At 44.3% G+C, this 23,513-nt stretch overlaps 1 protein-coding gene across 2 annotated transcripts; it reads left to right on the plus strand.

Annotated features, from left to right (window-relative positions):
- Positions 1 to 712: 712 nt before the first annotated feature.
- On the plus strand, positions 713 to 23,464 carry MRPS18A (mitochondrial ribosomal protein S18A). 2 transcript variants are annotated; one of them, XM_085055147.1, is made up of 7 exons: positions 713 to 868; positions 1,039 to 1,070; positions 4,541 to 4,645; positions 13,017 to 13,140; positions 13,947 to 14,013; positions 22,666 to 22,831; positions 22,918 to 23,464. In XM_085055147.1, the coding sequence occupies exons 1-6, from the start codon at positions 769 to 771 to the stop codon at positions 22,808 to 22,810; spliced, it is 573 nt and encodes a 190-aa protein (XP_084911273.1). In that variant the 5' UTR covers positions 713 to 768; the 3' UTR covers positions 22,811 to 22,831; positions 22,918 to 23,464. The 2 variants fall into 2 exon arrangements, with proteins under 2 accessions (XP_084911273.1, XP_084911272.1); XM_085055146.1 differs by having other exon boundaries at positions 22,666 to 23,464.
- Positions 23,465 to 23,513: the final 49 nt, after the last annotated feature.

Below are 23,513 nucleotides of genomic sequence, written 5' to 3' on the forward strand. Positions count from 1 at the left end.
CCTCACTGCACAAACTACACTGAGGTGCTGCAGCATGTCCAGAGGAGAACAATGGAGCTGGTGAAGGGCCTGGAGCACAAGTCCTGTGAGGAAAGGCTGAGGGAGCTGAGGGTGTTTAGCCTGAACAAAGAGGGTGACTTTATCGCTCTCGACAACTCCCTGAAAGGAGGCTGTAGCCAGCTGGGCTTGGCCTCTTCTCCCAGGCAACCAGGAACCGGACAGGAGGACACAGCCTCAGGCTGCACAGGGGAGGTTTAGGTTGGACATCAGGTTTAGGTTGGACATCAGGAGGAAGCTCTCCACAGAAGGGGTGCTTAGACATTGGAATGAACAGTCCAGGGAAGTGGTGGAATCACAGTGCTCAAGGAAAGACTGGATGTGGCACTCAGTGCCACGGTCTAGTTTCCATGATGTTGGGTCATGGGTTGGACTCGATGACCTCAGAAGTATTTTCCAACCTAACTGAATCTGTGATGCTATGATTTCAAGCTGATACAACCTATAAAAAACCCCACCCCCCAAGCCTCCAAACAAACCAACCAACAAAAAAAAAAAAAAAAAAAAAAAAACCAAAACCCCACAAACACAATGAGGAGGATCACCCCGCAGAGCAGGCGCTGTACCGGGGAACAGAGCGCTCCCGCCCCGCTCTGCCGCTCGGTGCCGGGCGGATGCGCCCCGAAATGGCGGCGGCAGCACCGCCCTCTCTCCCTGCCTCCCTCCCTGCCGCCGGCGGAAGCGGCGTGACGGCAGCGCCGGCCCGGCAAGATGGCGGCGCCCAGCCTGCTGCGCGGGGGGCTGCGGCGGGTCCTGTCCGGGCTGCTGGGCAGCGCCTGGGCCGCGCCGCCGGCCCGAGCCCTGCGCCAGGGTGAGTCCCCAGGGCACCCCGCGCTGCCCCGCGCCCCCTCGCCTCGCCGCTGTCGCGGAGAGATGGTTGCGGTCACTGTAATTCGCCCTCTCCCCCCGCACCCCAGAATGCTGCTTTTTTCAGGCTGCATGAGTCTCATTCTGGCTTCCCGTCTCTTTTTTCTTTCGCAGTCGTGGAGGTGACCGAAGGCAACACGACCACAGTAAGTCCCTGAAGCCCTTGTCCTTGGCAGCTTGGCCTTGGCCGCGGCTTCTCCCTGCTCTAGCCTCCAGCCATGTGTGTGTCCGTGCCCTGCCCCACAGCCAAGGAGAAAACAGGGGCACTTTGCTACTTAAAAGACCTCTCAGGGTGTGAAGGCAGAGCCAGGGTAGGAGTTTGTTGCGAGTGCAGGTAAGCAGTGGAGGGTTTGGCTGCTGGAGAACCGGATGGTCACCTTGTTGCTGGTGACAGGTGCCTGAAGTCAGAGCCACTCGGCAGCACCGGATAAAGGCGGCATCCCTGAGCAGAGGCAGGCAGGATTTGAAACTCTAGAGCCCATTCTTCAGACGGGTTAATTTCTTAAACTGGTCACATTTGGCTTTGTCTTGAGTGTGGACAGGCACAAGGCAGGTTTGCCAGTGGCTTTGTCACTTAGTCCTGTGCGATGTGGCGTTGCAGGGTGTTGTATCATACCGGCTACATGCCACACACATCTCTAGCTTTTGATCTGTGTTGTTCTTGCTAACCACAGCGTGTGCCATACTGACGTCGTGTGATACAAAGCTGGCATCTTATAACACACATGGTAAAAAAAAAATTCTGTGAAAGGAGTGTTTTCAAAGAGAGACCTTAAACACTAAAGGTAAACAGGTCCTGAAAATAAAACAGCAGTTATGAAAGAATTGATAAAGAAGGGCATATTCTCAGAAACAGTTTAAGGTAGGGAGGAAAAGATTAAAGCAGTAGAATTAGAATTTTACCTAGTTAGCACCGTCTAATTTGTTGTAACTTGATCAAGAGAATTGTCATTTTTCAGAAGAACCACTGAAATTACTGAGGGGGAAAGGAAATTGCATTCTTCTGCTCACGTTGCATATGCCAGTAGCAATATATGCCTTGATTGGAGAGAGGTAACACAGATATTTTGAAATGTATAAATAAGATGAGGAGAGTGGAGGAGGAATTTGGGAGTAGCTAGAAGACAGTGCACCTAAATGCTAGTCTACATATATATAAATAATAAGAAGAGGATGGACTTTTTTTGCTTGTTAATGAAACAGAAGAAAACTGGTTGTTCATGCCTTTGAAAGTGTAAGTATTTTTGTCAGAAATACATTTTGTTGAAAGTTTTGTTGTGTGTGTGTTAGAGGGCATTGTCCTGTTTGAAACTTGTGTGGAGCAAAACACTTACTCTGTTTGATGTTATATATCTAAAATATATGGCAGTTAGCAAGATGCCATAAACTGTCAACAAAAAAGAGGCTGTGACAGTAGTTATGATGGGAAGTATCTATTTCTTGCATTCAAGTACCAGACTACTAACCTTTGCCCAGAAACCTGAAGAGAAGACCTTGCAAGTGTGACCTGAAGTTGTTTTAACCAAAATAACAGGGGAGTGTGCACACCAACAAAACACACTCAGTGGATTCCTGTATTTTGCGCTCAGTCAGTTTCAAAGGAGATGTAATTATAATCTCAAAAATCTAAAACATTAACTGCAGCTTGAACTAAAAAAAAAGTAAGCATTACATTAGCAGGGCGCTTGATGAAAATAGCTCTTCCTGGGGATCTTGATGCATTTGCTGTGTATTATCCTAGCATCAGTCTGGAATCCGTCAGTGCTCCTAGATGAGGAAAATGTTGTTGAAAATGGTGTGAACTGACAAACCAAAGGGCTGATATGTTTCTCAGTTTATCCGTTGGTCACTCCACTTATCCTGCCAATTCTATATCAGCTTTCCCTGAATCCATCTTTCTCTGCTCACCTTTGTGTGCCCTTGTTTTTAATTAGTATTGAAGGAGGTGTTTGATGTGAACCTGATGAGTGAATTCCAGAGAAATACAGATTTCATCAGCATACTGGGAATGTAGAGCCCCTACACTCCCTCTTAGTTGTTCAACAAAAAAATAGCAACTGAGTGGATTAACAGTATAGAAGTCGTCAGCAGTTGGGGAATAATTGCCAAAACCTGTGCACTGAAATTTATATCAAGAAAAATTGATGTTGACATAGTATTCTGAATCTTTATTCATTTCCAAGGTAGAATTACAGTCAAAGTACAGTCTGAAGCCAGACTGGCAAGAATCAAGACCAGATACACCGGGTTCCCAAAAAAATAACATTACTGATTAATAGAAAATTAGATAAGGTGTACATCTTATATTCCTAGTTAAGTATTTGTTTTTGTAAAACTGGCTGGTGTACTTGTGGGGGGAGGAACCTTACCTGAAAATTGACAGTTCTGTCTTTTTGAGGTACTGAGATGCTTAAACTGCAAGTAACTGACCTGTTTCCGTTTTATCATCAGAAAGGCAGAAATCCAGGGTGTGAAATAGTTCTGCCAGTTCAGCTGGATGTCAGCTTCCCATTCACACTTACAGAAAATGTCATGCTTTTCTCTTCACAAGCTTTCGGGCACAGAACCTGATGGTTACTTAAAAGTAACCTTGCATTCCACCCAGGGTTTTCTTTTTAAACTCTCTGGTGCTTGTGCACTTTGAGGCTGACAGTTGGTGTTCAGAGTCTAGTTTTAATCTTAATTTGACCAGAGGAAACTCCCAAATGCCTTGGAGAAAAAATGGCTTAGTTTTATTGTCTCTTCTATTCATTTGGGTGCAATTTGAGATGGCTCTTGCTTCTATTAGTAAGTCAAAAAAAAAAAGACCCACTAACAAAAAAAATCACTAGTGCACATGTAGATAGACTTTATATTTCTAACACATATACGTTTAGGAAACAAATTTGTCAAGTTTTTCTTTTACACACCTCCTTCATCTCTTTGCATGTTACTTGTGAGAAAACTTGAGTATTAGATGTCACTGTGTAGTGATGTAGAAAAGACCATTTTGTAATCTCATAAAATAATTGTTCAGATAATTAAACTGGATAAAATATTGGTATTATAAAAGAAAACTACGAGCCCCACAGACATTTCCTAACAATCCTTTCTTAAATTTAACTTTTGCTCAGAAATTTCCCTGCTGGTGGTTTATAACCCAGCAAGCCACTACATGTTTTCAGCTATAACATGAATTTACTATTCTGTGACATTCTCATATTCCCAGAAAAAAGTTACTTTAAAGCTTTTGGCTAAAGAGCCACTACAGTTTCAAGGCACGGTAGTTCAAAAGAGTACTGCAATACACAGAACTCAGGTGAATATGAGAACTTCACACTGCCTGTCAACCAGTTTACATTTTGTAAAATATACGCAAGATTTTGCCAAACGGTTTCCTATGCCCTTTGTATTTGTCCTTCTCCCTATAGTCTGTGGCATAGACATACCAAAGGGCTTGGTATATCTATATAAAAGGGAGTTGAATAATACAGATTCTGTTCCCCTTACATCTGCACACAACCGGTCAATGTATTGTGGACTTGAAAAGTATTCCTCAATTCACAGGTTGAGTCACACGTGCAGATAGATCTCTTAAGTTATGCCTTATCATTACATCCTTTGAATTTTTTCCTAGATTGAAGGGAGAATTACAGAGCATGCTGAAGCACCACCTCCTCCCAACCCCTCTGGCCAGTGTCCAATCTGTCGCTGGAACCTGAAGCATAAGTACGATTATGTGGTAAGTTTAATGAAGGAGAGTTCCCCCATCCTCACTGCTAGACAAGTATTGCTCTCACATCTATGAACCTCACAACCTGCCCCTCTCGTCTTTTGCTGGGGGTTGTAAAGATCCTTGACTCCATCTCTGCTTCTCTTGGGTGCAGCAAGAGCCTCCTCCATAGTAATTGTTTGTCTTGGCTGGTGGTGTTCTGGGGAAAAAGGATGAGCTTGTATCAAATAGGTGATTTGGAATTACTCACATGGCCATCTGATCTGAAAAGGCCGTATATCTCTTCTGTACCCAGCTGCCTTTCACCACTGCACTTCCTGGAGAACTGAACTGGAATGCAGCATTTAGTCAGTGGATACAGGCCTAACCCCAGAGAGGCCAGAAGACTTGATCAGATCAATTGTACAACTTCAAGCACTATGGTTTCTCACTGGTCATTGTCAACTAAGTTAATAACTGTTACATACCTTTTAAAACGCTCAATGAATATGAAGGAGAGCATACATTTTTACTGACCTTGCAACAAAAAAACCCAGGTTTTATTCAAGCATTTTGCAGGAAATGCTAATGAGAAGTTTATTAATGGATGAGGGGATACCTAAACACTAAACCTAGACTATGGGAAGGAAATCCTGTAGTGCTTTAAAACAAAAGCATAGCAGTCATGAGCACTTTAGAATAAGAAGCATGAGATAGCAGATGCAGAATGTAACTTTGTGAGAGCTCATTCAATCACAGAGTTTACAAAAGGACTAAGTTCCCCTCTTGCAAGCTCAAAACCCAGCACTGGAATTAGAAAAGAAGAAAACCAGACAGGAACATGCTGTTACTAAGATAAGGCAACAGAAAACTCAGAATAAGCTAATGTCAATAGGATTAGAGAGGGAGATACAAATACATTGGAGAAAAAGAAATATTTGTGAGAAAGTCCATTAATGAGAGGGGGACTGAAAGCCACATTGGTTGCAAAATGACTGAGCTGCTTCTGTGTAATCCTAGTGCACACACACAAAGGAAAAATTATGTTTTAATATCTGTGTAGTGATGGCAATCTTGTGAACATAAAACAGTGGGAAAAATTAGATACAGAAATAACTTGAGCATTGAATTAGGTACAGAACAGCAGGTCTGGATTGCATGTTGCCTCAAGATCTTAAACGAATTAACAGATATATTACTTCACACACAGGATTTTTCTAAAGCATGAAAAAAAATCATAGGGAATCACCAAATGGTTTGAAAACAGCAAGTGAAATACTAAGTAGATGAGATAGGAAGGAGAATGACGCTAATGATTACCAATTTGTAAATAAAATGTTGCAAATTCCAAGTAAAAGGGTATCAGCTAGGAGTAAAAGCAAATAACCTGTTGGACAGGGCTAATTAAGACTCATTAATTATGAATAATATGAGTATGGCAATAGTACCAGACAAAATACTTGCAATTACTCCAGACAGGTGAAACAACAGATGTGAGGTGTAAATGAAATATGTTTAGTATCTTTCAAAGCCTGTCTTGCCGAAATTGAGGCATTTAGAACCTGAGTGTTTTCAGTGATTCTGGCTCAGGCTTACAGTATTAAATAGTGAAGTAAGTTGGGGGCAGAGGAATATTTAGTGTTTTCTGGCTGGTTTCTCAACAATGTGGGAAACCTGTAAATACAATGAATTTGCAGATTGTAATAAATTAGGTGAAATGACAAATCCCAGTACTTTGTAAAGTACTACAAAACCAGATCACGTCTGTTTTGTGTTGCCTATGTTCAAACAGAGGGATTCCTTGCAATTCTTTTTCATGGTTGCTGAATTGTGTTGTGATCAAAACCAACCAGTTACTTACTCTGGAAAATACTTTCTAAAGGTTCATATCGTTTTGTGTGACTTTTAAATGCAAGAAGTAAACAGCATCATTAAACTGGGTAATTCTGGAGATTTACAGAAAGCATTCTATGAGTCACACATTTACAACCCTAGAGAAACTATAAACTGATGTTCAGGGATGAAATGAGCTATGGCAGAGGATTACATCTTGGAAAGCAATACATGGACTTACATAGACTCAGTTTCTACTGCTGTGTGTGGTAGAAGACTCCACTGAGTATCTGGAGAGATAATAGTGCCATCAAGAAGCAAAGAAGTTTTAGGCAATGGGATTCTGTAGAGTCTGAGTTCCAGGATTAGAAACTGGTCACAACAAACAGTGTGAAACAGGAGTTTTACGTGTGTTTGTAGAGTGAACTAAGCTTATGAGTTTTCTTCCGCACTTCACTTTGATTCTTAGATCCTGATTTCTGCTGTTCAGTAAGGGGGCAAGAGAAAACTAAATGTGAAGAGAGATTCTGCAGCCAGTCTTGAGAATCATTGCTAAGATAATTTCTAAGAAATTGTGGTGCTGAGAGACAATCTACAAATGTGTCCTTCTCAGCTGTCACATAGATTTTGAATGCATGTGCATCTAGTGTGTATATATCTGGTACTCCTTCTGGACAAAAAGCCAAAGAGAGCAGTGTGAACTGGTTTCTTGGAATTGTAGCAGTTTCTTACTTCAGAAACATCCCTCTGTGGGGCTGATGACAACTAGGATAATTGTGAGTTCTGGAGTAGACCACTTCTCTGCTTGTGTAAGTCCCTTATGTTTTTGAATGCTTTGCACCAGTCACAGATTCTCAGGATTTTAAATGCTAAGGTAAACAAAAATCTCCCTTTTCTGCACTAGGACTACACGGTCCTAAAGCACTCTCTGCTATTTTATTCTTTGCTGCAGCAATGATGAGCAGCAGAATCTTGAGATGCTCAAGTACTAAAGTACAGGCATTTAACTCTGTGAGCAATTAAACAGTGGCACAATTTTCTCACTGGTAGTTAATTGTTTTAAATGTCTGTAAATTGAGAACAGCTATTTTTGTTAAAGATATAGCCTAGTTCATACAGCATAACCTATAAGCTGTGCTTGAAAGAGATTGGAATAGATGGTGGTTCCTTCGAGATTGATAAGCTGAGATCAGTCGGTTGCACAGAAGGGAAAGTGTGAGCTCTTTTGCTTGGGACGCTTGTAATTGGACTGAATGAGGCACTATGAAAAGGGAAGTGTTGAATTAGCCCCTGAGGGAGCTGAGTAATATGACCTCACAGGACTTTCCTTTTGTCATGTGCAACTAGCACAGTCTAAAGTAGTGGCATAATGAGTTACTCTGGCTGTCAGAGAACTGGGGGACCAAGGTCTCCAAAGTCATTAATCAACTGAACAGGCATTGTGAGCACTAGCAGGTCATGATTCTAACCTGCCCCAGCTGTGGTGTAGAGGGCTGCAGTTGTCTTTGCCAGTTCAAAGCCTGAGCCTCTGCTGTGGCTAAGGATAACAGAGCTTAAGATACAAATTCCCACAGTTTGTGCTCCGTGTGTTTGTCTGTCCAGTGAAACTGAGATCTCAGTTGATTTTTTTTTCCACATCCATTGGAGATAAAAAAATTGTTTTGGTCATTGTAAGGATGCAACTGGATTGAAAACTACAGTCCTGTTACAAAGTGCGTGGAGAAGCGTGTACAGCTCCCAGGAGTAAGGGAGAAAAGAAAAACTAGACTCTTGTATAACTGGAAATAATGACTGGCATACTTGTCCAATACAGCCCAATAGTAATTTGGCTGCACAGATAGAACTGTTCTTGTGGTAAATCAAAGTTTTAATGAATCATGTGTCAGTCAAGGATCCTGCTTTTCAAAGTGTCTGCAGATATTAAAATGCAGATACCTCTGCATTTTGGTTACCATCTATTCACAAGAATGCGTGTTATATAGTGCTCAGTTTAGCAAGTTTGTCCAGCCCTTTTAGAAGTGAAGGCTAAACTTGTTTTTTGTTTCCCCCCTTATCCACTTCAAACATCATTAGTTTGAGTAGGCAGTAAATATGTCATCTTGCTTTGGCAACAGTTCAGGAAACCAAACTGCAAGCTTTGCCTATTAGCCCTAGATTAATTCAGTCCAAGTTGTTTTCATCAAATGCTGCAGATTACAGGGGTGGGAATCTGGGTCCAGCCTCATGGGAGCTGTCCAGTGATTAAAGCAAATCTGTGGTTACAGGCTTGGCTGTCCACTAGCACAAAATGTGAATTTCATGGAACATGACGGCACCGTGAGAACTTGCCAGACATATTTTTTAATTTGACTGCTCCATGTACTTGTTCACTTCCCTCCACAGCTGCCCCATAAAGTTGGCTGTACCTGTCTGCTTTCTCCCAGTGGTAAGATACATCTGTGTGAGTACTCTGGGAGAGGCACCTGGCCTGTTAACTGTGGGGAATCTTCAGAAATGGACAAACCTTTTGTCAAGTGTGCAGCATTTTAAGCCAAGCAGCATGAGTGTAATTTGGAGCTGTAGCAGCTGGGACATGACTGATGATTTCAGTCAAGAAATGACTGCCACACCAGGGTGTTGGTCAGTTGGTAAAGCTGTTGGTCAGAGATGATAACAGAGAACAGATTTTCTTGATTATTTTTTCCCACAGGGAGAAAAAAAAAGATTATCTCCATTTGCTTCCCACCACCCCACTTTGCATGGAAACACTTGATAACAAGCCTGTGACTCCATGAGGTGTGGTGGTAATATGAGAAATCACTTGGACCACACACACACCCTTCACAAGAGTGTGTGGCCTACTTAGGCTTTCATGGCTGCAAAGACTGGAACTGCCTCAAACTTGCCATCAGCTCTCTTTTTCCTCTTCTCCACAGAGTAATGCAGGAGGCTAGTAGCAAAGTCTTGCAGGTTTTTCTCTTTCTAGGCACTTGGAGCTGAAGAGCCCTTTTTCACTTAGGGAGGTGATATGTGCTAAATGGCAAATTGGGCTGTTGGTGATTTGAAGATCTGAACAGCTAAAGAAGAGGAAAATGGGGGATGGAGTCTTGCTCTGGTTTCCTGAATCCAATGCAGTGTATTTCAGGAGTGGTCAAAAGTCAGTGCTGTTGGACTGTTTGGCTGGCCTCCATCCAGTTTCTGCCATGCAGCTGGCACCATCTGGTCTCATGGTTACTGTTCTCCTTGGCAGGGAGAACGTTTTAGCTGGGCTGAGGAACACTCTGCTTCCCTTTTAACCGTGGACAGCCTCCCAGGAGCATGCTGCTAGTTGCTCAGCTGGGCTCTTCTTCTTTGGATACAGCATTGCTCTGTAGGGTGCCTGATAAGTCATTTTGTGTCAGTGAGACATTAAACTCAGTGTCTAAATGTCAGTGAGCCTACATAATATGCCATATTTTCAAAGGAGCTGGATCTGAAAATCAGTCTGAATGTGTTCACTGTAGACAATTGGATGTAGAAAGAAGTGAGGGTGGTATTAAGGGGGAGTGGGGGATGAGAAGAACAAAAACCACAAAACCCCCAAACAAAAAGAAACCCTCTATAACACTTGTAACCAACACCTTGTCCCAGGTGACTGGAATCCATTTTTAAAAAGGTTAGAAAGGAGGACCCTGACAGTTACTGACCTGCCAGCTTCACCTCTGTGCCTAGGAAGATCACGGAACATCCTCCTAGAAGCTGTGCTAAGGCACATGGAGGACAGAGAGATGATTTGAGACAGCCAGCAAGGCTTCACCAAGGGCAGGTCCTGCCTGACCAACCCAGTGGCCTTCTGTGACAGAGTGACTCCATCAGTGGACAAGGGAAGGGCTTCAGATGCCATTTATCAGGACTTCTGTAAAACCTTTGACATGGTCCCCACAATATCTTTCTTTCTAAATTGGAGAGAGATAGACTCAATGAGTGGACTGTTAAATGGATAAGGAATTGGTTGGATAGTCTAATCCTGAGAGTAGTGGTGAACTGCTCAGAGTCTGATGTACATCAGTGACAAGTGGTGTACCTCAGGGGTCTTTATTGGGATCAGTTCTATTTAGTACCTTCATTAATGACATAGACAAAGGGATTGAGTGCACCCTCAGCAAGCTTGCAGATGACACACCTGAGGGGGGGATGCCATCCAGAGGAATGTGGACAGGTTCAGGAAGTGGGCCCATGGGAATTTCATGCAGTTCAACGAGGCCATGCACAAGGTGCTGCACCTGGGTCAGAGCAGCCTGCGATATCAAGACAGGCTGGGGATGAACAGATTAATAGCAGCCCTGGAAAGAAGGACTTGGGGGTGCTGGTGGATGAGAGGCTGGACATGAGCCAGCAATGTGCACTCACAAGCCAGAGTGAGTATTGCATCCTGGGCTTCATCATAGTGGCTAGCAGGGTGAGGGAGAGGATTCTGCCGCTCTGCTCTGCTCTGCTCTGCTGAGACCCCACCTGGAGTGCTGCATCCAGCTCTGGGGTTCCCAGCACAGGAAGGACTTGGACCTGTTGGTGACAATCCAGAGGAAGACCACCAGCATGATAGAAGACTGGAGCACCTTTCCTCCAGGAAAGGAAAGGGTGAGAGCATTGGGATTTTTCATCCTGGAGAAGAGAAGGTTTTGGGATGACCTAATGGCAGCCTTCCAATACCTGAAGGGAGCCTACAAGAAAGATGGAGAGAGGCTCTTTACAAGGAAATGTAGTGACAGGACAAGGAGGAATAGCTTTAAACTGACAGAGAATAAGTTTAGATTAGGTATTGGGAAGAAGTTCTTTAATGTGAGGGTGCTGAGGCACTGGAACTGGTTGCGCAGAGAGGTTGAGTGTCCCATCCCTTCAAGTGTTCAAGGCCAGATTGGATGGGGTGTTGGGCAGCCTGGTCTGTTGGAAGGTGTCCCTGCCTATGGAAGATGTCCCTGCCCATGGAAGGGGAGTTGGAACTCAGTGATCTTTAAGGTCCCTTCCAACTCAAGCCGTTCTATGACAGCATCTGTCAGAATCAGTCATTACCAGAAGGGCATCCTAAATTCCAGCAGTCCCCTTGACAGCTGAGCTGGTCTTGTGTAGTGGGGGTGGATGAATAATTCCCAGTTAGCTATATTTCTGATATTTACACATTTTATGTTTGCTCCTGATTGTTTGCTTTTGCAAGGGCAGTAAATGAAAAAGTAGGAATGCTCCAGGGAGCTCTTTGTAAAAGGGCAAAGATGGGGGGTAGGAGCAGGTCTGTGACTCTGTGAACAGGCAGTCAGGGTCACCCAACATGAAAAACAGCAAGTACTCTTTGTTCTTGCCTGTTGCCCTGGCTGGGGGGTGCAAAGTTCTGCCGTGCCTCGTTTGAACTTCCTCTCTGTCTGGGTGCTCACTGGCAAGTCCCCTCAGCCTGCAGGCAGCCTCTGCATGGTCCTCCTGCCTCAGCTAGTAACATGGAGAAGTAAACTCTCAACCAGCAACAAGTCTGTCAACAGAAGGGGAAAAAACAAGCATGGAGTCTCTGGAGGCCCTTTGGGCCAACTTAAGCTGATATCAGGAAGTCAAAGGTGCCTGTCTGTATTGGCCTGAGGGGTATCTTTGCAGTGGTGCTGCGTGTGGAAATGGAGAGCATGTATCTGAATCCTGGGCTGTTGTACTATGTGCAGTTAATGGGACACTCGTGCAACAGCTGTTGCTGTGTTTAAAAATCTGTCATTCCAGCCCTGTGATACTATCTGATCCTAGAGGTCTCTTTAATTTTGTTTTTATTAAGAGTGCTGCTTTACATTTCTAGAGCTTTTAATGGTAATGGTCAACAACAGTGTAGTCTAAATGGCTCTTGAATCACAGACGAGCCCTCGGCATGCTTCAAGTGCTCCTCACATCCACCATGACTGTCTCAGGCCCACCTAATGTACACACAACTGAAGGACTGAATGCAGCAATTTATCCTATTAGGCCTTACTCATCAGCACATACTCTTTTCTTACATAAAGCTTCCTCATGCAAGATCTTGGACCATTTCCCTGCTCTCCACCTCTTCAGAGAGACATGAGGGAAGCTCCACCATGGGAAACTGGATAAGAGTTTGAGGAGTAGATAGCATAGAATAGTCCTGCTCTGAGGGAACAAGGAGGGGGTCAGAGGTGATGTAACATATCTGTGACCTTTAGGATAGCAGCTGTGGTGGCATTTCAAGTTGTGTAAACAATATCCATCTGTAGGTCTTGTGTAACTGCCTGAGTACCTAGGACACATTATCTTAGCAAGAATCTTGGAGCAAGTAGTGAAACAGTGAAGGAGCAGGGATTGCAGCTGACGTCATGTGTTTACACTAGTGAAGTCAGGGGAAGACTCAAACCATCTGAGTGACCTTACTGGGCTAAACCGGCAGGCAGTGACAGCAAGCAAAAGCCACTTGTTGTCAAGCTGCAGACAAAATGTGTAGGAAGGAATCATTGTTTTGTTTTACATTGTTTTGAGTTCTGTACACAACGCAAGGCTCAGCACAACACCTGCAGTCACAGCAGTTACGGTAGCTGGAGCACTGATGGTTTTACCCTTCTCTCTCCCTCAGGATGTCTTGCTGCTGAGTCAGTTTATCCGTTCTGATGGAGGGATGCTGCCACGAAGGGTCACAGGCCTCTGCTTGGAGGAGCACAAGAAGGTTGTTGTCTGTGTGCAGATGGCTCACCGTGCAGGTACATAGCTCAGCCAGAGACAACCCCTTACTGTGAGGTACCTATTGAACCCCTTGAGAGGGGTCTTCTGCCCAGCTGGTGTAGCTCAGTAAGATGTCATTGTCCAGTCACCCAGCAAACTTGTTATGGTCCAAGTGCTGGGACAGGGTGATAGAACAGAGACTACTTGTTCTGCTTTCTCTGTGTCCTGACTCCTGCCTTGACAGCAGACATTTATCCCTGTAGATGAGACTAGCATTGCAGAAAGATCTGGGAAGTGGCTCAGTCTCCAGTAAATAATGATTAAACACCTGCTTCTGGAATTACTTGATTTACCTAAGCTTTACCTACCCCATTAGTAACGTGCAACTCTACCATCTGCCATGTGATGACTTTTTTACTTTTCCCTGGGAGCGGGACCCAGGTTGACGCAGTCAAGAATATTGTGCTGATCTTTATGCCTGGTACCTGAGTTATATCCAAGTTAAATGGACTGAGAATTTTAACAGTCAGATTTTCCATCCTGGAGATGGAATCTGATTGGACACCAGTGCTCTTTTTCCTGTGAAAAAGCCTCTGTGATGAGCCCAAGTGACAGTGTCTTTGGTGTGTATTTCCTCCCTATACCCAGCACAACTTCCCAGCTTCTCTGGGTGCAGGGTCAGCAGTGACTAAAGATAAAATATCCTTTCTACTGTACTTGAGCTTCTGTTGTGCTGCCCCAGTAGTGACCTGGGTTGCCTGGCTTATGAGGTATAATGTGACTTCTGAATGCAGTAGAAGCAAAGAGACACTGCAGAATATTCTCACATCTTTTTCTATTTCAGGTTTGTTGCCAAACCACAGGCCTCCACTTCCTGAAGGGCATATTCCCAAGAAACCCAAGCTGAACAGGTGAATAGTCTTGTCTTTCCACATTTCTCTTTTTCAATAATAAATTGGAAGGGGAAAAGCAGTTCCTTCCAACTGGGTAAGAAATGCCTCAGGCAGCAGGGTTCATAAAGAGAACTGAACATTTTGGAGAAGATCTGCCACAATATTCTCTTGGCAGTCTTTTAAGGACAAGTTCTATCTCATATAAACCATTTATTCACACAAGATTAAAACTGCCACACGTTAGAGTCTGCCTGCCCTTCCTCAGCTGTGCTCACCACCTCATCACTAACAATCAGTAAGGCAGTCACAGGAGGATGCCCCAGAAGGAGTCACAGCACCACAGAGTAGCTGAGGTTGGAAGAGGCCTCTGAAGGTTGTCCAGTCCAAGCTCCCCGCTTAAGCAGTCACCTAGAGCAGCTTACTCAGAACTATGTCCAGCCGGGTTTTGAGTATATCCAAGGACAGATCTTCAGTTTCTCCTGAAGGCAGCTTATTTCAGAGAACCAGCTTCATACAGGACAGTGTTCTCTTACATTCAGACACAATTTCTTTTTTCAGTTTGGGGCCATTGCCTCATCCTGTCATTGAGCACCAGTGACTGGGAAGAGCCCACCCCTGTCTCCTTTACACCCTCCCTTTAGGCTCTTATGATGAACATTGGTAAGACCCCCCTGAGCCTTCTCTTCTCCAGGCTGAGCAGTCCCTAGTCTCTTACCCTTTTTAGCTCATGACAGGAGGAGGGTGCCCAGGAGTGAGGGGGGCTGAGCAGCCAGCAGGGGCCCATCACAGGCCTGCTACCCTCTGCCCCATCCCAGTTTCCTCCAGTCAGCAATTCACTCTCCACCTGCCCTTCCTATGCAACAGGGTCTGTTCCCCCTCCCCAGCCTGAATGGCCCCTGGCCTTTGGTGGGCGAAGGGAAAGCCTGCAGCCGCCTCCTGCTCTGTGCTGGGCACTTGGAGGTGCTAATCCCCTGTTTATAACCTCACACTCTGTTTCCATGGGGATGTCAGAGCGGTGTATGAACCTCGCATTAGCAAACCATGGGGTTACCAGAGGCCATGGGGCTGTTGCTGGGAGAGCTTAGACTGCACGGCTGAGGACAGCTGGAGACTCCTGAATTTCAGGTCTGATTCTGCAGTGGGGATTGAGAGAGGCTCTTGGAAATGCTGGCAGGCTGCATAATGGGTATCAGTGAGGATCAAATTAGAGGATTCTACATTTGATGCGGACCTGTAGCCATCAGATACTTCAACTGTGATAAGTTCTTCCTTGTGTCTTTCAAGTCTTGGGGATTCTTTAGTATTTGTGTCTTATCTGGCAGCTGTGGGGTGGAGCACATTATCTTGTTAGCATTCCCATTGCAACCCTGCGTTGCAGGTTGAGACTGGAAATGGTAAATGCAGTATCTTGCTGGAATCACACCAGGATTCCAGATCTGATGCCCTGACTCTTACAAATTGTTCTATAGACTTGTAGTGAGAACAGAGAATGAATACCTCCGGATACATTCTACATGCAAGTAGGTGTGCTACGTTTCTGAGTTAATTAAATTGGAGGAGATTATTGCATTGCTAGCCCCTCCCTACACCACCCTTGTTTTTCTCTTCCCAGAGAGGGAATGTAGCAGGCATGGTGAATACAATCTAGAAAAAGAGAGCAGAGCTATTTGCTGAGGATATGGAACAGTATTGAAGTAGGCAGACTTTGGGGTCTGGGTGGAGACAAGAGAACAGGATCAAGAAATGGGATTGAAACTTTTGGTGGTGGGGCTGAAATTGAACAAAAGAGTCACAAGAGCTAGGATAAAGTGCAGGAGTACTTGAGTGCTCTCCTGGTCCCTCATGATACTGTCTTCTCAGCCTGCTGGAAAGGGAAAGCTCCGTATGTTGGAGCCTTGTGAAATCTTGGCCGTTCTGTAAGAGTTCTGAATGTGCAAACCCCCACCTGTACTTCCCTCATTGCTTTCTGGAGCAGTAGCTGGCACCACATGAGGCAGGAGTTACAAATTGCTTCCTTCCTCTAGCCTGAAGTGCACCCACACGCTGAATGACTGAAGTCATTCAACTGGTACTTATTTTGGGAATGAAGCCAGAGCTCTTATCAGAAGTTTCCCACATAAATGTTTGGTCCAAGCTTACCTTGTCTTTGCCTCTGTACTTGTTTCCAAAGCTTCCTGTAATTCTGTAGGAACTCAGGAAGCACTCAGCCTGTGGTGCTGCCAAATGTAAGTGAGCTGAGAGGGAAGAAAAGGGGCAGAATTGGGCTTGGACTTCAGAGTGGAACCAGCTGCCTTGTTCAGTGCCATCAGAACATGTCTGGGTCATCCTCTAGACATGTAATATCAGGGCTACTCACCTGACTTAGCATGTTCCTTCACTGAGTTTATGTCTGCTGGATTTTTAAGTGCCAGTTCAAAGAGTAATCAACAGGAACTAAGAAGAGCCTATTGTAGCAGGCAGTACAGTATGCAGTTAAGTGATGTGTTTTCCAAGTCTTTGAGCCTTAACTCTTTTTTGAGGTCTTCTTCTGTATTGTCTGTTCTAGCCATCTTTACCACTCTGCTTAGATGAGGGGTAGCAGTGCCTTTCTGCATTGCTACTATAGCGCTGGGAATGTCAACAGGGAGAAACTGAGATGCCTCCTAATATTATGCTTGGGCCCCTTGTTAAAGTTTTTCCAAGACAGAAATGCAGGTAATGTAACAATCTGTTGTCTGTCTCTTTACTCTGAATGGAAAAACGTTTCACTTTTGTAAACAAAGGGCTTCTGGGAAGTCACTGTCTATTCCAGATGTTACCTCACATACTCTGTGGGAATTCCTAGTGTCTGGGAACTGCCTGCTATCTTACACTGAGCTGAAGAATGTTTTGCTGATGGTAGAGCTCTTGACATCAGACTACAGAGTCAGCTGCTAGAATGACAGGACCACAATGAAAGCCTAAGATAGCCTTAGGGACTGATTCCACTCACACCACCTGAGGCTGAAGGAGATTCATTGTGGTGCAATGTGAAGCAGCAGTCCAGGCCCAGTGCCTCTGCCATGGTATAGACCTGAACATTGACTTACTGCGTGTAGACTCAGAGCAGCAGCCCCTGCCTGAAGTCTGGCAGATTACTTCATTTGGATGAGCAATCCCGCAATCCCTTTCATTTTTTTCCTGTCTGGCAAAGTTCTGGCTGGTGCTTGCTTTGCCCAGGCTTCTTCCAAGGCTCTGTCAGTATTTTTGAGAGCAGCTTCATTTGTTGCCAAAAGAGGGACAAATGAGCCTGATGAAAAACTGATTTGTCCCTTAGACAATGTACAATGTACACAGGAGAAACTATAGCTCCTGGACAAAGGTGCTAAGGAAGTATATAAAGGACTGAGGAGCTGCATTAATGTATACTTTTGAAAGCACCAAAAAAGCTGCTCCTCAGCTATTGCTTTACTGCAGTTGCTGTCTTGGCCAGAATGTTTGGCTCATGTCACTGTCACCCTGATTAAAGTGAGCCTGCGTCAAATCCAAAGAGTCTGGCATGCACTAACTAGCACCTAGCTGGGATTAAAAGGTATCATGCCACCATATGGAACTATCAGCAAAATGTCTTGTTTTAACAAGGGTCAGGGGTGCTGACATGCCATTGATTTAGTGTTGTGAAGTGTGGATTTATCATCCAGAACATTTCTGCCTCTCAAGAAGATGCTCTTCTGGTGCTTATTCAATGATGTTTCCCAAAAAGCAGAATTCCTGCTCTGTTTTCTGAACTGGTTTTATTATCTCAGTTGTACGAACTTTGGACATTCCCTTCTGCATGCCCCAGATTTCTCTGCAAAGAGATAAGGTTTTCCCTGCTTTGCACTGGGTCATTTGGCAGCTGGCCTTCCTCTACCTACTCCATCTCCTTATCCTGTTTCCACTACTGAAATTCAAGAAGAGCAGAATGCTTTGAGAACTACTGACCTGCAGATCCTGCCTTGTACTTGGTTATGCAACTGTCTAGCATGGTATGGAACATTCATCCAGCATGTAATGTGACGCAGAGAAGGAGACTGGGAACTGCAGAAGAAGGTGTAACATGGAAGTGAAATGCTAAGCATTGTGGTCCTAGGGGTGGTACGAGATGTATAAGAATACCTTGTGGTCAGAATTCAACTGGGGAGCATTGTACATCTCCCTCTTCCGCCCCCTGCAGTTGGGACACTGTCCAGATGAGACTGAGATATTTCTCATTTCTTGGACTTTACTTCTTTGCCTTTTTGCTTTCTGCCTGATTTGTTTTTGACAGCGATAGCTCATGAATGTTACCACTTAACTGCTTTACTAGCCATGGTTCTTTTGAAGAAATGGCCATGGGAGTAACTCACATCATCCTTGAACTCTTGAGTCTCCTGTCCTCACCTTCTTTTACGTATCATTTGTCTGCAGAAGTTGGACATAGAAAACAAATGAAGTTTACCCTGTCAATGCAGAATTACTCCCTACAGTTCATTTTCCTCATATTTGGCCCAGTTTGGGGCTTTCACTCTTTCCAGGGGATCATTCCACAAGTAAATTTGTCTTGCAGCCAAGGATTGTTCCCTCATCCTCAGCCTATATTCTCCTATTCAAAACTTCCTGCTGTTATTTCTGCATCTGTTCATGCTCCAGCCTGGCATGTTCCAGTTAAGTGTTGCAGCAACAAAATATTTTCACTAGCCCATGAGGCTGAGGAAGTTTCAAGCAATTTCACCAGCATTGTGTAGGGTGACAGACTGTTTCCATACTCCAGAGTCATGTGTGTACAGGCCACCACACACTAGAACCTTTTGGGAAACAGTCAAGCTCAGCTGTAGGTCAAAAACTTCTTCCTTTCAGTAATGGAAACCTGAATAGCTCAGCAGTTTTCAGCATGGAGGTTTTTGCATGGAAAATGTGTACTAACACTCTATGCAGAATAGTCCCTGAATTCCAGCCAGCATCTAAATGCTCTCTTAATGTGAATATAGCACTCATGTTCTTCTGGCAGATCCAAAGTATTGGTTAAAGCACAGCACTGGGAAGTTGTTCCCTTTCCAAAAGGACTAGGGGATGTCACGGGTTCCCTGACTCTGGGGTCTGTCAGCAAGAGGTGCTGTAAGATTATGGAGTACTTGATTTTGAGTGCTCAGCTGCCACTCCATTTCCAGCTTCCTACTGCAAGAGCATAACTTGGCACAGATAGTATCCAAGTCAATCCCTCCTCCATCACCTGAACTGGAGGAGTTTCTCTGTGTTAAGAAAGAGGCAGGCTCCATACAAATTCCTCATGAATTACAAAGTTCTCAGGCTCTGTGGACACCTCTCATCCCTGGGAGCAGAATCTGGTTTCACTACAATCAGCATTTCACTCCAGCAGTATGTGGTTCCTCTCATCTGCATGGGAACTGTGTTGTGCATAGCATGTGTATTCAAAAGCAAAGAGCCAGAGCGGCTGCAGGTGAGCAAAGCCAAGAGGTGTCATGGGAAGGATGTGGCAGGGAGGAGGCAGTCTTGCCAGAACTTTGATCGAGTGCTTCCTGCAGTCTGTAGCCCTCTGCCTTCTGCTCTTAATCCAAAAAAAAGCCATACTGAAAAAATTCAGTGAGGGTTCAGAAGTTCAGACTCGAACTGTACCAACATGGCCTTTGCTTGAGCTATGTACAGGCCTGAGGTTGCCACATTTCCCTTACCCTGCATGTAGAAGCCCTGTGCCTACTCCTAGGTCTACAGTGGCAGCCTCCAAGTGGGAAGGCCTGCCCACTGAATAGAATCCATGAAAACAGACTTGGCATGCTACTGGGAACCAGCAGAGAGATTTTAGGCTATTACAATGACTACAGGTGAACTAACTGTAGTTGTTTCCATCCTGCTTATATCTTGCCCTTTCCCATCAGGGAAATCCCACCAGGGTTCCTGTCACACTTTATCCAAACTACTCATTTGTGCAGTTGGAGTCTAGCAATTCTTGTTCTTGCTCAGGACCCTACCATACTCAAGGGGCTAAGCAGAGCCCCAAGGTGTGTCACCAGTTCCCATGAATGGCAGTTTTGTCCCCCTTTGCCTACAGTGGGAGCTCTGCACATTGAGGTAACAGGTTAGGATACTGGGGACCAGCCATACTGGGCATCCATGTGGAAGGTCTGTCTTGACAACCTTCAGTTGCTTGAGAAAATTCAGACTGTCTGCCAGTGTGTGTTTATAGGTGATTATAAAAACTCCCCGAGACAAACCTTGTTGGATACAATGACAAGTTGGGAGACTTGGCTAGTAAAGGGTGTGCACTACCTTACATGGATGGCAGAGTTTGCAGAAAACTCCTGTGTGCTGGGCTTGAAGCTCTCCTATGTGAGTTTTGTGGATTGTTTTTACTCACAGAAAAAAACCCCAAGTCTGTGAATCAGTAGGAAATGGAGTTAGTCAATGAGGAGAAGGAACTTTGTAGACTGACTGCTCCCAGGCATCAAGCTTTTGCACTGCTGAATCAAGGTAAAAAAAAAAAAAAGAGGCAGCAAACAAAATAGGACAAGTTTGAGTTTGGGACAAAGCAAGTATTAAAAGCCCTAAAAGCAAATGTGCTCCAGGAAGGGAAAGCGTCCAAATGTCTGTTTCAGCTAACAATGAAAAGCCCCAGCCTGCAGTCCCCAAAGGAAGCCAAAAGCCTGGACCAGAGGGCTGGATTAGACCTGCTCAAAAGAGAAATAACAAAAGCTTTAAAATCAGGCCATTACTAAATCCTCCTTCCTATGCAGAATTGGGGTGTGCACTTCCAGCCCCCACACAGAAACAGAGGGATTTCTTAAAAAGCCACTGTCTGTCTAAACCTGCATACAGCATTGATGTGTATCTCACATTCACACATTCACTTCTCTCCCAGTGAGATCATTTATTATCACAGGAGAACTTTCCCGTAATCGTGTGGACACGTGACCAGAATTGCACTTGGCACATTGATGCATTAAAACAATTTGGGATTTTTTTTTTCTTCCTTTGCTGTAAATGTAATCTTGCAATACCAAAACTTGTGCTATGGCACTCCCCTTGCAGCAAGGGAAATATGAAAAGGAGGACCTAGCCCATGTGCCCATCTAATACCCCTACAGCTTCTCCCAAAGGAGCTGCCTTGCCATGGTCCTTCACCAGATTCCAAACTGGGGACCTGCGTTTGCTCTCTCTAAACTCCCCTTGCATGTGAAATTAGAGACAGGAAAGTCTCTCCTACTTCCTGTCCTGATGCTGTTACGTAAGGGATTCCACTAATGCACTAGCATAGCATTGCAGGTCAGAAGGAATGAGTTTAATGCACGCATAGGAGAACAAGGGGCTGGATCTTGCTCCGTGTTGGCACCCAGACCCCTCCTGTTGTTGCTTCTAGGTGTTTTATCTACCATAAACGCCTCAAAGCAAAAGCAAAGCATTTTGAAAGCGGCTTGATTTCAGAGGCAGAAAGCTCCACATGTGATTCATTTTTCAGTTTGTGCTGGTAGGGAGTGCTGAGGAAGAAAAGTGCTAAATGGGCTGCTGTTATGCAGTCTGTAGCTGCCTGGCATAGCAAGCTTTCTTTGTAGTTCTCAGGAATGTGCCAAATGCCTTCAAACAAATGTATTGCATGGTCTCTGTCCAAAGTTCTTAATATCTCAAGTTTGTACGATGCAAATAAAAGGTAACAAAGCATTTTGTTGGGAGGATGACTGATTGAGGTTACATTAAGACCATGGGATTACTCAACAGAGGCATGCAAACATCGCTGGACAAGGTTTATCAGTCTGTTCCAAATTCTAATTTGTTGGAGCATTGTTTGTGCAGATTATGCTAAGGTTTTACTTTGGATCTTTATTGTCTGAAAAGACTCCTCTTTCTCTAAGGACCTCTATTCCCCTCTCTACTGGTAGCAAAAGATTTAAAGCCTAACAAAACTCCAGGCCACCCAGCCACAGAGTAAGATTTCCAGTAACTGATTCTGGATCTGAAATCCCCTGCCTGTTTGCAAAGCCAAGTCTAAAACTTCAAATGGTAAAAAGCAGAGGATATTTGCCAGACATTGCTCTTCACAGAGATTTGTAGTTGTGATGATAATTCCATTCTAATACCTCTAACACTGTAGGTGCTGACTTCGTTCACTAGCAAGCTGAAATAGTATTGTACAGAAAACACTAGAGCAAATTTGGACATATAAAAATACAAGACTAGGCCAGAAACCCATTCCATGCAGAAGTAATAACCAATTATCCCCCCAATGTAAATTAATTCCTTTTTAGAAGCTTTCTCACAGAATTTAGCCTTTGTAATTAGTTTACCTTATTGAGACCAGCTGTTGAAATAACACTTCCCTTAGAGGCTGGATGCAGTCAGTCTTGGACTGAGTTGCAATGAAGGGATTTGGCACTCCTGTTTAGCTGCAGGTGGACAACTTGCCAGCAGCCTGGAGACTACACCTGATTTGTTTTGTGAAACTGGAAGTCAAGCAGGTGCTGCCAGTGAGCTCAGTAGAGAGATGAGCTTAGAAATTCCAAAACAAACAAAAACTGCTTTCCAGTGGTCCCTTCTGAATTGAGGGAACTGTGCTCATGGTTATTCCTTTAATAAAGAGGCATGTTAGGGAGGCAAAGGCTATAGTGCCTTGCTACTGCTTCAGTTGGAACATTTTCTCAGTGATCAGTCTCAAACTGAAATGTGTTTGTATTGTTTTGACAGGTACCTGACCCGCTTGTCCATCAGAGCTGCAAAGCCCATTTGGAAGAGGGGCCCTAAGTGGTGCAAAAAGCCCTTCCCAGTCGGACACCCTTTGCTGAAGGATAATGTCAAATATACACAAAAGCCTCTCTGTTTAAACCACTAGTGGCCAAAACTGGCATAGTCAGTAGGCACGTTTTCCACTGTTCTGCTGGTGGGGTTTTTTCAAGTTTGTCAATATCTCTGATTTTCTTATTCCAAAATTGTCCATAGTACTCTATATTGTGTCCAGCTGTGATCTCTTCCTCTGGGAGAATACAAGAGCCATCAAAGCAAAGTTCAGTGTGCAGGATGATTTGACGAAAGCAAGGGGCAACGACTTCTACCTCAAAGCCAGAAAGGATCTGAAGGCTTTTGTTTCTTTATGTTCCACAAATGGATTTGGAAAAGGATGTTTCCTTCTTTTTCTAACAGTGAGTGGTGTTTCTCCATTAACTTGTGTTTCAACTCTTATTTGCCTCCTTTGGGCTTTTGTACATGTGACACAGATGGAAGAAAAATTTCTCTGCAGCACTGTATTTTCTCGGCAGTAACAGAAATTGTTAATGACTACTGAATTTTTTTTATTATTGGCATCTGTACTATCCTTAATTTGCAGCAGAACACCTGTGGCAGTGGGAAAGAGGTGTGTGTGTTACATGTTCCCTTAAGAATTCCTAGCCTGTGCTTCACTCCTGAATCTGGCAAATACACAAGGTTGGCATCCTTGATGACCTGGCCTGTTTTTTTTCCCCAGTAAATAAATTTTTCATAAATCTTCCATGTGTTGCTTCCTGGGATACTTTGGAGCAGATTATCCATCCCTTAAC

Source organism: Lichenostomus cassidix, chromosome 3 (assembly GCF_008360975.1).
Source record: "Lichenostomus cassidix isolate B80296 chromosome 3, HeHo_3.0, whole genome shotgun sequence".
NCBI classification, from domain to species: Eukaryota; Metazoa; Chordata; class Aves; order Passeriformes; family Meliphagidae; genus Lichenostomus; species Lichenostomus cassidix.

Bases quoted from the DNA above. Each gene is read 5' to 3' on its own strand.
- MRPS18A (XM_085055146.1), top strand. From the start codon at position 769: ATGGCGGCGCCCAGCCTGCTGCGCGGGGGGCTGCGGCGGGTCCTGTCC. The intron at 13,141-13,946 runs GTACATAGCTCA...TTTCTATTTCAG, and splicing joins GCAGATGGCTCACCGTGCAG to GTTTGTTGCCAAACCACAGG. The intron at 14,014-22,665 runs GTGAATAGTCTT...TTGTTTTGACAG, and splicing joins AAGAAACCCAAGCTGAACAG to GTACCTGACCCGCTTGTCCA.